At 31.9% G+C, this 17,399-nt stretch overlaps 2 protein-coding genes across 2 annotated transcripts; both read right to left on the reverse strand.

The window, feature by feature from the left end:
- Positions 1-7,067: 7,067 nt before the first annotated feature.
- LOC122592191 lies at positions 7,068-8,600 on the reverse strand. The gene has a single exon (XM_043764391.1). It carries the CDS (start codon positions 8,598-8,600, stop codon positions 7,068-7,070), a length of 1,533 nt encoding a protein of 510 aa, XP_043620326.1.
- A 4,787-nt stretch (positions 8,601-13,387) lies between these two features.
- Positions 13,388-15,680, reverse strand: LOC122593552. The gene is made up of 2 exons (XM_043765976.1): positions 15,486-15,680; positions 13,388-15,123 (listed from the first exon to the last, which is right to left on the reverse strand). Exons 1-2 carry the CDS (start codon positions 15,649-15,651, stop codon positions 13,616-13,618), a joined length of 1,674 nt encoding a protein of 557 aa, XP_043621911.1. The 5' UTR covers positions 15,652-15,680; the 3' UTR covers positions 13,388-13,615.
- Between the last annotated feature and the right edge of the window lie 1,719 nt (positions 15,681-17,399).

Raw genomic sequence — 17,399 nt, forward strand, 5'->3', positions numbered from 1 at the left:
ACGTTCATTTTGTAGAGCAAAACCACCCTTGGATTGGTAAACATGTAACCCGCTTAGAGCATGAACGTTACTGTCTTCAAAAGCAACCTTTGTGACATTAGCACCCGTCGGGTTTGCAGTGTCCGTGAGGTCTTCACGGACACAGCTCACTCTATCGAGTGGCGGCTTCTCGGACGTGCTAGTGATGACATACCCGATAGCCTTGTAGCCGGCGGGTGCATTTGGAAGCCAAACATAGCCTTCACCATCTTTCGTGACATTTAAAGAATGGCTGCTCCATCTAAGAATGTAGTCGATGGGTGATTTGAGAGCAGGCTTCAAATGATTGTTTGATACGTCTTTCCCAACAAGAATGTGACCAGAAAATGGAATATGGTTTGGATGAGCATAAGAGCCAAAACTTGAAAACCCATGCGGGATATCGGTAGGCTCATAAAATGTTGTCCCGAGATGATCGGGTCCGCCTTGTTTAGTTGACCATATCTTTCTGAATGTTGTCACTTGGCTCACTAACAATCCCCCCATATCTATTCTTCCGCTTGCGAACCCTCCACCTATAACAAAAAGCGATCATGATCCAAATCAGATTACAAAATGTATAGTTGTACATATATAAAAGACCTAGCGATATACTCTATAGTATATATATTTTTTATTTATATATATATATAGTATATACTTAAGACGACATTTGTGGATATATATATATATATATATATGTGGAAGTTGAAATATAGTTAGAAAAACTCTACTTAGCTAGTATTTAATTGATCGAGTATTTAGCAATTGCAATAAGTATAATTACATATTAGAAGTACTAATAATAATAGTAAAACAAAAATAATAACAGGACTACTCAATAAATTAAGTATATATGCCAATGAGTGAATAAAATTGTATACAAATTGAGTAATAGAGATGATACCTTGTGGCCATTTGGGCAGAGAAGAAGGAACTTTGTAGGTAGTAAAGATAGTATCATCAGCCATTGTCGTCGCTCCATTGAAGTAGAAGATGAACAATACAGAAAAGAGAACAATGGTGATTGACGAATTCATGTTTTTGCAATGACACAATTCGATCGGCTATGAAAAACCAACAAATTTCGATGTCTATTTATACACAAGGTGCATGGCATTTATTTTGTTATGTTATTTTATTTTATTTCTATTGAAGTTGAAAATTTTGCATGCTAAAGAAATGTTTAAAAATGATTCTTTCTTAGATTACGAGTAATTCTATTTATATATTTATTTATTGGTTAATAAAAGTGTTAGGTAGGTTTAGCGTATTTAATTTCGCATTGTTATTCTGGTAAATCTTACTTAACTATTTCATATGGTTAACATTTTGTATGCATATATAATTACTAAATTGTCTACTTATATTAAGTGTTTCATGATTCTAGAAGTTGCACCTTTCTAAACCAACCAAAATTTAAAATATATAGTATTTTCATTTTAGAAACTGTAATATATATTTGTAATCTCGTGGATTTATAAACGTAATATATTCCAACTAATTACCAGATCTTTACATGATTTTATCAGTTTGTTAATGCGTGTATTGAATTACCTGCCATTATGTTGTTTGTTTTGTTTTTTTGTTTTTTTTGTAAGGAAATTGTATATGTATTATGTATTTATGTAGTATATATTTTGTCCGTATTTGATTTAATTAACAAAAATAATAAAACATAAAATATTATATATGGTACGTAGTTCACACTATACACCTTACGTATAGTGCGAGTTTGGGCTACGTGCAAGTGGAATGTGTTTACATAGAGTAGATATTTTAGTATAGATATGAACTTTGAGGGATCTATAATCTTATAATTAGTGTGAAATATTTAGTATATTATAATAAAATATAATATAATTAAATATAAGTAACCTTTTAAAATAATAATGTTTCTGTTTGGTTTATATAGTTTTGGTTCACACTCTCGTTTTAATATTTTAGTTCATAAAAAATATGGAATTTCAATTATTTATTCGTTAAATATTAAATATTAAAATTCGTATATGAGGTGTTTGATATCTAAACTTAGATACATGACATTCATATAATTATATTATTATTTATAAAATGTTAATATTAAATAAAAATAAATATAAAATACTTTTAAATGAAACTAAAATCACAAATATAAAATGACTTGATTGAAAAATCGTTGGTAGCGGGCCTTTTGGCCCAAACGCCTCTTTACATTCCAAAATCCAATCGGGCGTGATCATACCAATAAATTAAAACAGGATTGTAATATTGTTTAAACGACGCTTAGCGTATTCCTTACGTGACAATTGTCCTTTTAAATTTGTAAACATTATTATTTTAATTTAAAATTAAAATTTTTATTTGAGTTCGTATAAAACTCTTACTTTGATTTGATTCTTAGCATATATATATTTGCCTAAATCCTTTGTTTTTTTTGTTTTTTTTTAATCTTCGATGGTTATACTTAGATTTCACATATTCCTTTGTCTTTTTAATTTATTTAAGTTAATTTTTCTAATGTTATATAGACTCAATTTTTTATTAGACTTAGAATCAAACTTAATTTAACTCTTAGTTTATAGATACAAAACATATTTCTTCATTAATAAAATAGTTTTTTCTTTCTAAATTTTTTAACTCTTATTAGTTATCTATACTATATTATAAAAGAAATAGCCCCTTTTATTTATGAAAATATGTAATATTTTCACTTAACACCCCTTAAAATATTTCAACATACACTACCCCATAACATTAATGATTAATTTACACTACCAATCCTTTATTCTTTAATATATTTTCATTAACCATTTACATCAATTATCCACACCACTCGACACCGTCTCCACCACCAACACTCGGCCCCCCACTACAACGACATTGTCACGACCACCGCCGCATTGCGCGGTAACGTGCTAGTATTAGTTATAATAAGTTATTAACCTGTAGACTTCAAAATTTTGAGTTTACAATCCGAAATCATAAGGCTATTTGACGCCACTATCTTACAAGTTCCGATTTTGATGTAATTGTAAAAATTTAGGATAAATCCAAAAATTTAACTAATATATAATTTATTATTATCATTTACTTTAAACACAATTTATTTAATACTCACGAATCATGTATGTGACATATTCGGATTTTTTTTATGATACAATCTATATAGTTACCGTACATCGTACGGGTACTAAAACTAGTATAAAATATAGCACAAATATCGTTCATGCATTCTAAATAATATTAACGAGATATGTCATCTGGACGTTATCCTGGAAGACATTTTGTTTATTGTGTGTTGTATTATAATACATAGAAAACTTTCTTTCTGGTAAGGTAACTTGTAATCAATGTCGGTCCCGAGTATTTGGATGCTATGGGCTAGATGGTAGATGATTATACGTCCATTGCAAAAACTTTATACAATACAACACAAATTTTTGAAGGTTTGGAACCTAATTTTTGAAGGTTTGAAACCTAATCAAGTTAGGCGGCTCATCACCACGCTGATTTTGAACACTACTGGATAGTTGTATATATGCATATATATATATATATGCATGTATACAACTATCCAGTAGTGTTCAAAATCAGCGTGGTGATGAGCCGCCTAGCTTGATTAGGTTTCAAACCTTCAAAAATTAGGTTCCAAACCTTCAAAAATTTCTACAATTATATATATAACAATCCAAATTCAACTGCTACAGTGCTTGGCTTGGTTAGCTACAGTGCTGGCTCAGTTCCATTAGGTGGCTTGGTTGGCTGATTGTACAAACATATATACATAAGGTACAACAAATTTATAGACAACTTTATATATTACAATTGAGGGCTGCAAGTGCTTATCAACCTTTTTTGTCTTCACTCCAATAGCAATTTCGTAATTAACATGAAGTTTATGCCCATATACAAAACATTTTTCCCTGCATTTGCTGAATCATTACAAATGGTAAAACATGAAACTTATGTTGTATACAAAACATTCTCCCATGCCATCAGCTCAATCTTTACAAATTGTAATTTGTAAGATAATACGTACAATAAATAGACATATATGTTTATAACATACACAAGCACCAGATCTTCGACATATATAACATATACGTTTATATAAACCATCCAATGTTCAACAAGCACCTCCGAGATGAACTACTGCCGGTGACCACGAACTGTGCCTTCAACGGGAGAGAGCTACTTACAGAGATTAAAGTCAGTGGTGCATGAGAGAAGGTAAGAGTCTAGGAGCACATAGACTTGACTTTGGATAATGAAAAAAAAAATTGGTACCAAACACGCAAATGAGTTATCTTTTTCTGGTATCCCGTGTTCATCGTCACCCATCCTTGCATTGTGCCATAATCTACTTACTATCAATAATTTAGATGGTAAGCAAAATCCATTGGTGATTGTCTTCTCTGCTTAGTTTTTTCAATGTATGGATGAATTATTGGATTTGATTGATTCTAGAGATATATATTAAAGGGATTTAGATGTAGAAAAGATAAAAATGATATTGGAACATGAAACCAAACCCACCGTTTTGTGCAAGGGAAAGAGTGAAAGTACCCTACTTTTTCTATTTTATTAGATATGTGGCAACATCTAGCAGGTATTAGGCACCACCTATTGATACAACAATTTACTTTTTCTTCAAATTCTTTTTTTTTGGTGTTGCTATTATATAAATATGTTTCAGAATTACTATTATTTATTGATATATACGTTTCACGATTACACCATTTAAGACTACTAAGTACTAATAATTAATTAATATACACATTTGTTTATACATGTGATGTTTGATGAAACAAGTTAAACATATGTATCAAATTCTTAAATTGTTTATTATGTACCATGTCATGCACAAAGGATGTAAGCAATATACTACTCCCTCCGTCCCATATTAAGTGTCCTATTTTGACTTTTTGAGTCTTTTTCTTTCAACTTTGACCGTAAATATTTTTGTTTGTATTATATAACACTTGATATAACATATATGAATTGATTGAGTTTTACATATACTTTTTATTGATATAACTTTCATCAACTAATATATAACACAAACAAAGATATTTACGGTCAAAGTCGGAAGAAAAAGACTTGACCGGTCAAAATTGTACAATTAAAATGGGACGGAGGGAGTATATTACAAAGCTTTTAAACAACTTATTTAAACCGTATAATGTTGATGATCTATAATGTACGCATCTTTATGTGTGTATTATTTAATTTGTACAACTTAACCTTAAAAATATATGGGTTATTGTGGCTTAAGAAGTAGCCAAGCGGAAATCACGTTAGCCAACAATGTCATTATTACTTCCGGGGCAATGCCCGGGTAGTTTAACTAGTTATGTATGAAAACAAATATAATATATATCCTAAACAAGCTGAGACAGATCCAGAAAATATATAGAGATGAAGCAATTTTAAAAATTGTTTGTAATACTTATAAGAGTTGTATCCGATAATGTAAAAAAAAATAGGCACTAACTTAGAAATAGAAAAATGGACTCTCAAAAGAATTTGGTCTTCATACCAGGTGTAACACTAATATTTAAAAATACTGTTTTTTACAGTAATAAATAAAGATCACACGTGTCGGACAAGATCTTATTAAATGAAAACATATTCAACCATAATGCAAGAAACCGGAAAAATATATTTTATATGAAATAATTAGCTTGTAGATATATTTTCCCTACATAAGTATTATGATTATTATAATTAATTTGTTGTGATAAATGTATATAATAATTTGTTATAATATAATTTTTGTACAAACACTTACACTATTAATTTATTACATATTTCTATACCCAAACAAAAAAAGCTTTTTTACCCATTATTCATTATCTCTATTAAAAATTAAAACAATTTAAGTTTTTTATTCTCTCAATGGAGATATCTATCTCAAAAATAATGTTTCGATGATCAATTACTTCTGAAGAATAAGTTTATGACAACAAACATAATATTTGTATGTATTTTCTATTTATTTTTTAAAAAAATTACAAGTATACCATTTAAATTCTAAAAAATTACATTTTATTAAAACTGGAGTGGGGGAAGCTGACCCCGCTTCCCCATAGTGTACCCGTCCATGTAAACAAGTGAAACAATGTCGTAAGTTATATTACACTATATATAGGCAAAAAATTAAAAGATATAATGGAATAAAAATATATCCACCTAAAAAACCCAACAATGATATTAACAAGATATGTCATTTGGATGTTGTTCCGGAAGACATTTTGTTTATTGCGTGTTGTATTATAATACATAGAAAACTTTCTTTCTGGTAATAAGTATATATAATGGGAATAACAGAAACGAAAGGAAATACCAGACCATAAAAGAAGATTAAGCAGCTTCGGCCATGCCCAAAACCATCAGCCCATTATTGTGCCTACCCAAAACCATAAGCTCGTTTACAATTCTTTGTATGCAAATTGTAAGCCCGTTGCTGGTTAGGCCCAAAACCATAAGCCCGATACTATTCTTTGCACGCAAATGAAGACCTTTGTTTTTAATAGATATCCGGAGTATTAACTAACACATCTTGAACATACTAGCTAGGCTACTAATAAAGAGGGTCATTACAGGGTTCAGAAATTTTCCTTTTTATTTGCATTCTCACATAACAGCAAACAAATTTGGTTCTGATCACTTGCTTTGAAGGTGAATTTGTCGATTTGGACATTGATAAATCACTAATCGATTTGCATCAAATTGTAAGTTTATTAAAATATCATATAAGTTAACTAAGATAAAACCAGTTAGAATTAAAAGTAGTCAAACATTTCAAATGATCTAAAAATTTAAAAAATGTAGACCAAAATCGCCTACTTATATTATATTGTTCGTAAACAAATATCCTTTTAATCTCATCAATAGACTAATTTAATGGCCAACATAATAAGAACAAAGAAAAATATAAAGAACGAAACGATTATTATTAGAATTATAAGTAATAATTCTGTTAAATACGAAGTAATATTCTAAAATCCAATACATTCTGAACTAAACATGGATGTACCGTTAAGGTTTGATCATCCACTCTAAAATTATATAGCCTCATCCCTTGCTTGAAATACTATAAGCTCTTCATTCCCAGCCCAACTGCTTTTAGCTTTAGGCCCCGTTGGTCCATCTGCACCCAAGAATTCTTTTGGTAGCTTCTCAATTAGTTTCTGAAATGGTTTTCTTAAAAACCATATCAGACCCTCCTTTATTTTCTGCAGTTCTTCAGCAACACCGTATTGGATTTTAGGACCCCATTTCCTCATATAATTCAACCACGGTGGTTCAACCACCGCGTCTGCCAGATACTCTGCCGCCACCACCACCGCCCTAGCACCTGTGTCCATTGACTTAGAACTTTGAGACATGTCGTCTCTGAGGCCAATCACATGTGACGTCCCTTTGAACCCACGTAAAACAGTCCCAGGTTTGGAGTATGACCCGTGCCCAAATAATGCAGAGTAAACAATTGGTTTATGATCAGGGGTCCAATCCAGCCCGGATGGACTAACCCACTCACCCCAGCTATGTGTTGCAAAGTAGATACTGCTCAACTCGCCGTTGACATTGCTGATCCTTAAGGTTACATGCTCCCAATCACCTACGTGTTCTCCCAACGGTCCTAATATGAAAGATTGAGACATCACCTGTGCCCTTGATGGACCGTTAAATGGGTAAAACAGCCAAATGACAATGTCGGTAGATAGTCCTCCATCAACCGGCTTAACGTGGAAATAAGCATTGGCATCTTGTAAATCTCCTGCCTTGATTCTCTCTTTGGTTGCTTCGTCTTTTGGAAGTCCAATCCAATATCTCCCATCGTCTGTTTCACCTTGCGGAAGGTTTGACCCACTGTTTTCAATTGGGATCGGCATAAGCCATTCGGTTTTGTACAGCAATGCACCATTATTGAAAAACCAATGAACGGCAGAGGGGAAGTATTTCTCGTCAGGATGGAAATAAACAATCGGGGCGTAAGATTTGATCAATGCTTCAATTTGGGTCAAGTTAGGCATGGAACTCATTGCATCACCCGACAATTTTGCTAAACGTTCATTTTGTAGAGCAAAACCACCCTTGGAATGGTAAACATTCAACCCGCCTAGATCATGAACGTTTATGTCTTCAAAAGTAATCGTTTTTACATCAGCATTCGTCGGGTTCGTCATAGTGTCTGTGAGGTCTTCACGGACACAACTCACTCTATCAAGCGGCGGCTTCTCTGACGAGCTAGTGATGACATACCCGATAGCCTTGTAGCCAGCCGGTGCATTTGGAAGCCAAACATAGCCTTCACCATCTTTCGTGACATTTAAAGAATGACTGCTCCATCTAAGAATGTAGTCAATAGGTGACTTGAGAGCAGGCTTCAAATGGTTATTTGATACGTCTTTCCCAACAAGAATGTGACCAGAAAACGGAATATTGTTTGGATGAGCATAAGAGCCAAAACTTGAAAACCCTTGAGGGATATCACTAGGCTCATAAAATGTTGTCCCGAGATTATCGGGCCCGCCTTGTTTAGTTGACCATATCTTTTTGAATGTTGTCACTTGGCTCACTAATAATCCCCCCATATCTATTCTTCCGCTTGCGAACCCTCCACCTATAACAAAAAGTGATCATGATCTTACAATATATATAGATCGAGTTGTATGTATATGAGCCATATATATGTAGTATACAAGACGCGATTTGTGTGGATGTATATATATGTTTCGGGTATATATAGATAGTTGAAATATTCACATTATGAGGTGGTGTGTGGATGCATATATATATAGTTCGAACAACACGATCTAGTATTTAATCGACTATATAGCAGTTGTGTAAAGTCGCCATATATATAAACAGATTATTTGATTTAATAATCATTAAAACATAGATAAGTAATAAGAGGATCCAGCTAAAGTAAGTAATATTATATGGAATACCCTCTCCGTTCTATATTAAGTGTCATAATTTGATTTTTTTTAGTCTTTTTCTTAAAAGAGACCGTAAATATTTTTGTTTATTATGAATTTGAGTTTTAAATGTAGTTTTCATTGATATAACTTTCAAAAACGAATATATAACACAAACAAAAATATTTATAGTCAAAGTCGGTACGTAAAAAAATACTTGATCGGTCAAAAAAGAACAATTAAAATGGGACGGAATACAATATATAAAAATGTACAATATAAATTGAGTTATAGAGAAAAAGGGAAATATATTGCAACAACAAATAGTAGTATAAACATGTTCGCTTTACTAAAAAATAATATATAGCATACAGTTTTAAAAGTATGAGATGTTAATCTTTCATTACTGTACATTTGGAAGGGTGAAAATCTTGAATATGACTAGAATTTGATCATGCCCACAAACAATTTGTCATTGCTTGATCACTTTTAATGCAACGCATATACGAGTAACTTTTTACGTTTTTAATTAGTGTGAAAATGTATTTCAACAAGTGTACATACAGAGTATATCAATAAAAGATATGTAATATGTAGAGAAATATATACCTTGTGGCCATTTGGGCAGAGAAGAAGGAACTTTGTAGGTAGTAAAGATAGTATCATCAGCCATTGTCGTCGCTCCATTGAAATAGAAGATGAACAATACAGAAAAGAGAACAATGGTGATTGAGGAATTCATGTTTTTGCAATGACACAAGTCGATCGGCTATGAAAAACCAACAAATTTCGATGTCTATTTATACACAAGGTGCATGCCATTTATTTTGTTATGTTATTTTATTTAATTTCTATTGAAGTTGAAAATCTTGCATGATTCTTTCTTAGATTACGAGTAATTTTATTTCTATTTATTGGTTATTTAATAAAAGTGTTAGGTAGCTAGGTTTAGCCTACATTTTGCATTGGTATTCTGGTGAATCTTTACTTAAATATTTCATATAGTTAACTTTTTGTCTATATAATTACGAGTACTAAATTGTATACTTATTTTAAGTGTTTCATGATTTTAGAAAGTTGCACCTCTCTAAACCAACCAAAATTTGAAATATATAGTATTTTCATTTTAGAAACTGTAATATATATTTGTTTTCTCTCGTGGATTTATAAACGTAATCTATTCCAACTAATTACCAGATCTTTACATGATTTTATCAGTTTGTTTTAATGAGTGTATTGAATTACCTGCCATTATGTTGTTTGTTTGTTGTTTTTTGTTTTGTAAGGAAATTGTATGTGTATTATGTATTTATGTAGTATATATTTTGTTCCTATTTGATTTAATTAACAAAAATAATAAAACATAAAATAATATATATGGTACGTAGTTCACACTATACACCTTACGTTTAGTGCAAGTTTGGGCTACGTGCAAGTGGAATGCATGTGTTTACGTAGTGTAGATATTTTTGTACAGATATGAAATCTATAATCTTATAATTAAAAATGATGCATTATTTAATTTAACTTTTTTTAAATTCATGTTAAACTCTTACGAGTCGAGTCAATTTATACCGAAAACGAGTCAACTCGTTAAGTGTTTCGTTTTTGTCCAGACTCTTACGAGTCGCTATGTAAACTTGAACCGAGTTACGAGTTGCAAACTTATAATTATTCTAATTTGATACTATGGTTATATTATATATTATACTTAATTTGTTACATTATTTTGGGTGTTATCTATGTAGTTTTGATTATTTTATTGTGAATTTAGAAATAAATTGTAAGTTTATGCCTCAAAAACTATTGAATAAGTAATATCTTGGTAAATTTATTAAGATAACAAACTAAATATACTTCTACAGACGACACATATATATAATTATACTATACTATGTAGTACTTAGAAATGTCATGACTTTTACGAGTCGACTCACGTTTGGAGTCACGAGTCAAAAAATTATGTTTTCGAGTCGAGTCAAAAGTTACGAGTTGAGAACTATCGTTTTATATACAAAATTTTAGGATAATTTACGCCTTCGATCCATCTCATTTGCACGAATTAAAATGATGACAGATATATGAAAATGAAAAAGAATATAAAAGATGGAATTTATAAAATTGAAGTTGTTAATTGTTGAAGATGAAAATCTAGACAAAGAAAACAAGAGGTTACAAAGATGTTTCCAACTACAAGGACTATCTACGTAATTAACTAATAAAAAGTATACCGTAAAAAAAAATATGTTCTCACGTGAAATGAGTAGGACCTACTTTTAACGAACATGAATTAACGACTACCCAGTTTTTGACTCTCTATAAAACCAATGATCGATGTAATTGTTTCGAAATAGAAAGGATTTCATGCAAATCATATGGACCCGTTGTGTGAATTACTGAAGATTTTAAGAAAAGTGGTAAGTTGTTGGTTGACTTTTTTAAGTGGAAATAATAATGACCAAATTTAGATGAAAGATACGTTCATATTTATACGAGAAGTTATAACTTACAACAATCTAACCTAGTATTAGAAATGATATAATATACTTAAATTATCGAACACATGTGAAAAGGATTTTAGACTATACAAAAGATTTGTTTCGAACTTCCTGATATTAATACAAAATTACTTTCCACGGAAAATTAAACCTGAATATATTTTAAGATGTTAACAACATTGAAAAAATAGTTGCACATTTTATATCAGGAACGTTATAATAAACTTAAGAAAATCAAAAGTTTAATTTTTTATACACGAACAACCCTTACCCTGTGTTCTCGAGTTCATTTTTAAAGGAAGGGGAAAGAAGAGAATAGAGGTGAATGGAAAAGAAGGAGTGAAAAAAAAAATTGTAACCAAAATATATTGAATTCTCCTTCCAACTCTTTTCCTTACTTTTCTCTTCTTCTTTTTAATAAAACTCAAAAACACAAATATTTTATAAATCATTCATATTCTCTTCCTTTCTCTTTTAAAAAAAATTCAAGAACATAGGGTTAAGGTTGTAGTTATTTTCCTTTATTTAATAACCTCAAATGCTCGTATTAATTTTTGTAAACACCTAAACTTATAAATCTAAAAGCCTAAATGAGCCAATGGGTTAAAACCCATTCCGAAGTCTGCAATGATGCTTGAATCCTGAGATATCAGAGTTCAAGTATGAGCAGGCGAGGTTTTACCTCCAATTTAACGTCGTGCCTTCTGTAACGATCTGCCAATGAAGGTCAGTCCAATTGGTCAGAGGTACTCTCGATTTAATCAAGGTCTTGAGTTTGATCTTTAGGGATGACAAAACCATGGGGTTTTTTTCCTCTGAATACTTGTAATGGCCCATGGTCATCGACTCGTTGTTTAGGATACATGCAAGGCTTAACCATTATATGGTGAGGTTTCCCCGATGTTGTATGCCGACTGAATATTCGGAAAAAAAAACTTAACAGTCTTATGAAATGGATTTACGATGGGATTACAATTTTAACGACATAATACAAAATACGTAGAGCTGTAATTTTTCGTCCAATATGTTAATACGAGGAATATTATAAACAACAAAAAGAAGAGTGTGTATTTCTAGTTATAATTTCTCATAAAATAACGATAATTTTGTTATATTCGTGTAATTTTTTTCGAAAATTCCTTCGGGATATAATATCAGAAAAACCTCCCCGTATAATGTTGAAGTTTTACAGTACCTTAGACAAAGATATGTTGACCAAAGACTGAGCATTCAGGCGAGTCACCCAGTGGTGTGGTACGTAGTGGGTTTGGTACGCCCTAAGTATTTGAAAGGGAATATTGAATGACTTGTCATCTCTAAAGATCCATAAATTTTTTTGGGTAAAACTGAAAGTATCAATACTGACTTTACGCTTGTATTAATGTGGTTTAAGATGTTAAATGGGTCCAAACTAAATCATACAATAACTCGAAGTGAATTTGGTTCCATTTAAACTTGGATTACAGGAATAAAGCATTTCTTTCCGTTTAATTCATACGCTTTGGTACTTTAGCCAAGAGCAAAACATTATATAGAATGAATTAATCACGGGAAGACCAACGTACTTTCCCATTTATACACAGTTGCCCATTATACTTTTTTATTGATGAGGTTTACCCACATACTTTTTTTTTGTACACGGTTGACCCAAAGTTGACCGGTTTACCTGTGATAGTCAGTAATATTGGTCAACCGTGTACAAAAAAGAAAAGTATGTGGGTAAACCTCATCAATAAAAAAGTACAATGGGCAACCGTGTACAAATGGAAAAGTACGTTGATCTTCCCGTGATTAATCCCTATAAATAAATCCGACTTAATGTGCTCGTGTGAATCTATTGCAATGCACGAGTGAACAAAATCTAGAATTTACCAAAGTTGGATATTTTCGCAAATCAGGCATAATCCCGCTCATCTTAACGGGTATTGTATTCAAATAAAAATCGTTTCTACTCATTTCAACTTGATTCGAAAGCCTATTTTATAACCTCTAACATAAATTTTTATGTAGTTAATAAGACTATTAACTAAATGACTATTACACACATGAAGTGGAAAATAAAAAAAGCAGAAGCTAAACCATAAGATTTAAAAAAAAAAAGTATTGAGAAACCATAAATTGTTGAAAGCTAGCTGTACCATTAATTAAGGTTTGATCAACCACTTTCAAACTTAAACAACTCTAATCAAATCAAACAGCCTCATCCCCACTCCAACTAGTTTTCACTTTTGGGCCTGTTGGTCCATCTTCACCCAATATTTCACTTGGTACACTCTCCACAAATCGCTCAAACGCTTTCTTTAATTTCCCAATCATCACTTTTTTCACTTTATTTAATTCTTTATCAACATCATAATCAATTTTGGGACCCCATTTTCTTTGATAATTCAACCACGGTGGTTCAACCACCACCCCTGGCAAATACTCGGTTGCCACCACCACCGACCTTACGCCCGTATCCATCATCTTATCACTTTTGGCCGTGTCGTCCCTAATACCAATATCCATCCCTCCCGAACCAAGCAAAACACAACCTGGTTTCGGGTATGATGCGTGGCCATGTAACGACGCGTAAACGACTGGTTTGTTGCCCGTGTGGTACTCTAGAGCCGAAGCGCTCACCCATTTTCCACAATTATGTTGTGAAAAAAAGACCCCTTTTAACTCTCCATTAATATTACTGATTCTTAACGTGACATGTTCCCAATCACCCACATGTTCTCCAACCTTTCCTAAGGACAGATTCAAGAATTCCACTTTTGCCCTTGCTCCGCCATTAAAAGGGTAGAAAACCCAAATGGCAATGTCAGTAAATAGTCCTCCAGAAATAGGTTTCACATGGAAATAAGCACAAGCATCTTGTAAATCCCCTTTCTTGACTCTATCTTTGTTTGAACCATCTACCGGAAGGTCTAGCCAATATGTGTCATCATTCGAGCCGCCTTGAGGAAGGTTGGAGCCAGTTTTGTCAATTGGGTTTGGTTTGGACTCTGCCCCTTTGTGATAAACTAATGCACCATTTTGAAAAAACCAATCCACCGAAGACGGAAGGTATGGTTCATCGGGATGAAAATAAATTACCGGAGAATACGCTTGAATTAATGCTTTAACCTGGTTCAAATTCGGCATAGAATTTGACAAATTAACCTTTAAATTTCCCACACTTTGATTTCGAACCACAAAACCACCCATGGAAGCGTCAACTTTTAACCCATTAAGATCCATGGCATTGTCTTTTTCCAAATTGCGCGTAACGTTTGAAGTGTCAGTGAAGTCTGTACGGACACAGCTGACCTTATCAAGGGGTGGCTTCATAGAAGAGTTGCTAATCACATACCCAATGGCCGTGTAACCTTCTGGTGCTATTGGGACCCAAACGTAACCCTCGCCGTCTTTCTTGACATCTAAAGACTCGCTGCTCCACGCAAGAGTGTAATCAATTGGTGATTTGAGGGCTGGTTTTGAAGAGTCATTCGATACATCTTTTCCTACAAGAATATGGCCGAAAAAGGGGACATTGTTTGGTTGTGCATAAGACCCTAAACTGGAAAAACCTTGTGGGATTGCAACCGGGTCATAAAATGTTGCCCCTAGATTATCTGGTCCTCCTTCATTTGTGGCCCAAGTTTTGTTAAATGTTGTTACTTGACTCACTTGTAATCCTCCTAGATCTATGGTGCCACTTCCAAAACCTTTACCTAATTAAAAACCAGAAAGTGACCATTAATTAACACAATCAACCATAATAGTACAACAGGCGGTATTTTAGTGTGTTTATTAGTACTTCGTAATAATGGTGATCATATTATAATTTAACAAATTATAAGTAGCTAATAGAGTTAAAAGGAAATGTAACATGATATGTTTGATATCTTAGGAATCAAATAACTATTCAAAAAAATCTAAGCTAATCGATCATAAATATATATACTTCATTTCTTACAATATGTTACATACCAACATAATAAAATTTATGAGATGTGTCAATGAATTAACCATTTGGTTTACCCATACATGTTTACCCATACGTACAGTGAGAGTGAGAGTGAGAGGTCGGTACCTGAAGGCCATTCGGGTAAAGGAGAAGGAAGTTGGAAGGATGTTTGGATACTATTATCCTGTGAAAGATCAGCCATTGTTGGGCCATTGAAGCAAAGGATAAACAACAGAGAAAAGATAATAGTGGTGATTGATGAGGAGGAATGCATCTTTTGAAAGCAAAACATATTTGGTGAACAACAAAATGATGCTTTTGTCACTCTTCTTATTGGAACAAACATACATCTATCAAATACATACATATATATATATATAATAAACTTTTCTTTTTTTTTCTTTTATATATATTGACATGCCAAGTAAAGTGAGGATGTTTTGTTTTGCTTTATTAACTTTTTTAAATGTAGCTTTTTATGAGAAGTTCTAGAGTATAATACTATCTTGTGCCCTTGTGGTGATATTAATTAAAGTTAGTGGTTTAGTTTGTGGTACATAGAGTGTTTTATATACATTTTAACTGATGATTTTTATTTTTTTTTTGCAATATATCCACCAATAGTTATTTCTTTGTTTTTGCCATGTCATCATAAGTATTAAGTATAACTAGCTAACATGGTCAATATTGAATCCTGAATATCTGGAAGAAAAGAATGAGTCCATGATTGTTTGTACACAGGATGAAACTAGAAACAAAAAACTTCTGAACAAATTAGAAGGAAAATGTATTACATTATACTCGTAATTTATTTATAAATTAAGTTATAGATATATAGCTGTATATTGAACATGTAAATAAAGATTAAAGAATGTAAAGTGTAACACCATATTATATGCTTCCCTCATGGGTCGGTAGGTAAGTAAATTGTCAGGGAAAATAAAACATTTTCATTTCGTTTTTGGTTTTATTTGCTTGCCGCGTTCCGATGCACGTGATTGCTAGTTTGCTACTAGAGTACTAGCTAATGCATTACACCCGTATATGCCGCATACTTGTTAAACTCTTACGAGTTACAAGTCGAGTCAGTTTATACAAAAAACAGTCAGTTTATACAAAAAACTTTGACTCGCTAGATGACTCGTTTTTGTTTAGACTCTTACAAGTCGTTGTGTAAACTTGGACCGAGTCATGAGTCACAAACTTATAATTATTTTAGCTTGATACCATGGTTATATATTACCTTATATTATATTTAGTTTGCTACATTATTTTGTGTGCTATCAATGTAAATTTTGATCTTTTTATTGCGAATTTGGAGATAAATTCAAAGTTTATGACTCGAAACTATTTGATACGTAATATTTTGTTAAATCTATTTAGATAATGAACTTATATTTTGCTTCTAAAGACGTCACATATATAAAATATATTATATTAAGTAGTATTTAAAAAGTCCTTACTCTTACGAGTCGAATCACGTTTCGAGTTACTTGAAAAATCTATAAAAAAGTAATCTAATTAAAAAAATTTCTTATTAAGGGTAACCTATTTTGTTTTAGTCTATTTAAAGGACCATATTTTTAAAAATTCCTAATAAAGAGCATGAAATTTTAAGAACACCCATATGATTTTTATAATTTATCGATGTACGGTTTTTGAAATAAAAGATTTTGAAAGAATTAGAAGAATAAAATGATTTATGGAGAAGAGAGAAAGTTGTAGGCATTGATGTATGGTACATTATGTATTATCATGTGTACATTGTTGAAATTGAAAGTTGAAACCCTATTTGCTTTATAATATAGTATAGATATAGATATAGATGAAGTAGTTATTACAAGTGACACTATGTTTTTTTTTTGAACATTCAAAAACTGATTCATTAGAAAGACTAGCGAGTAGCTAGTATAAAAACGTACAGGGATAGCAAAGATAGGTACAACATATTAGAAATTAAAACTACATCATCTCGGCCAATCTATTTGTATTTTTATTGATCTATTTGTTATCCATGAGAAGCTTGTATCCTTGATTTCT

Source organism: Erigeron canadensis, chromosome 3 (genome assembly GCF_010389155.1).
Source record: "Erigeron canadensis isolate Cc75 chromosome 3, C_canadensis_v1, whole genome shotgun sequence".
NCBI lineage: Eukaryota > Viridiplantae > Streptophyta > Magnoliopsida > Asterales > Asteraceae > Erigeron > Erigeron canadensis.

Bases quoted from the DNA above. Each gene is read 5' to 3' on its own strand.
- LOC122592191 (XM_043764391.1), bottom strand. From the start codon at position 8,600: ATGGGGGGATTATTAGTGAGCCAAGTGACAACATTCAAAAAGATATGG.
- LOC122593552 (XM_043765976.1), bottom strand. From the start codon at position 15,651: ATGTTTTGCTTTCAAAAGATGCATTCCTCCTCATCAATCACCACTATT. The intron at 15,124-15,485 runs GTACCGACCTCT...GTTTTTAATTAG, and splicing joins TTTACCCGAATGGCCTTCAG to GTAAAGGTTTTGGAAGTGGC.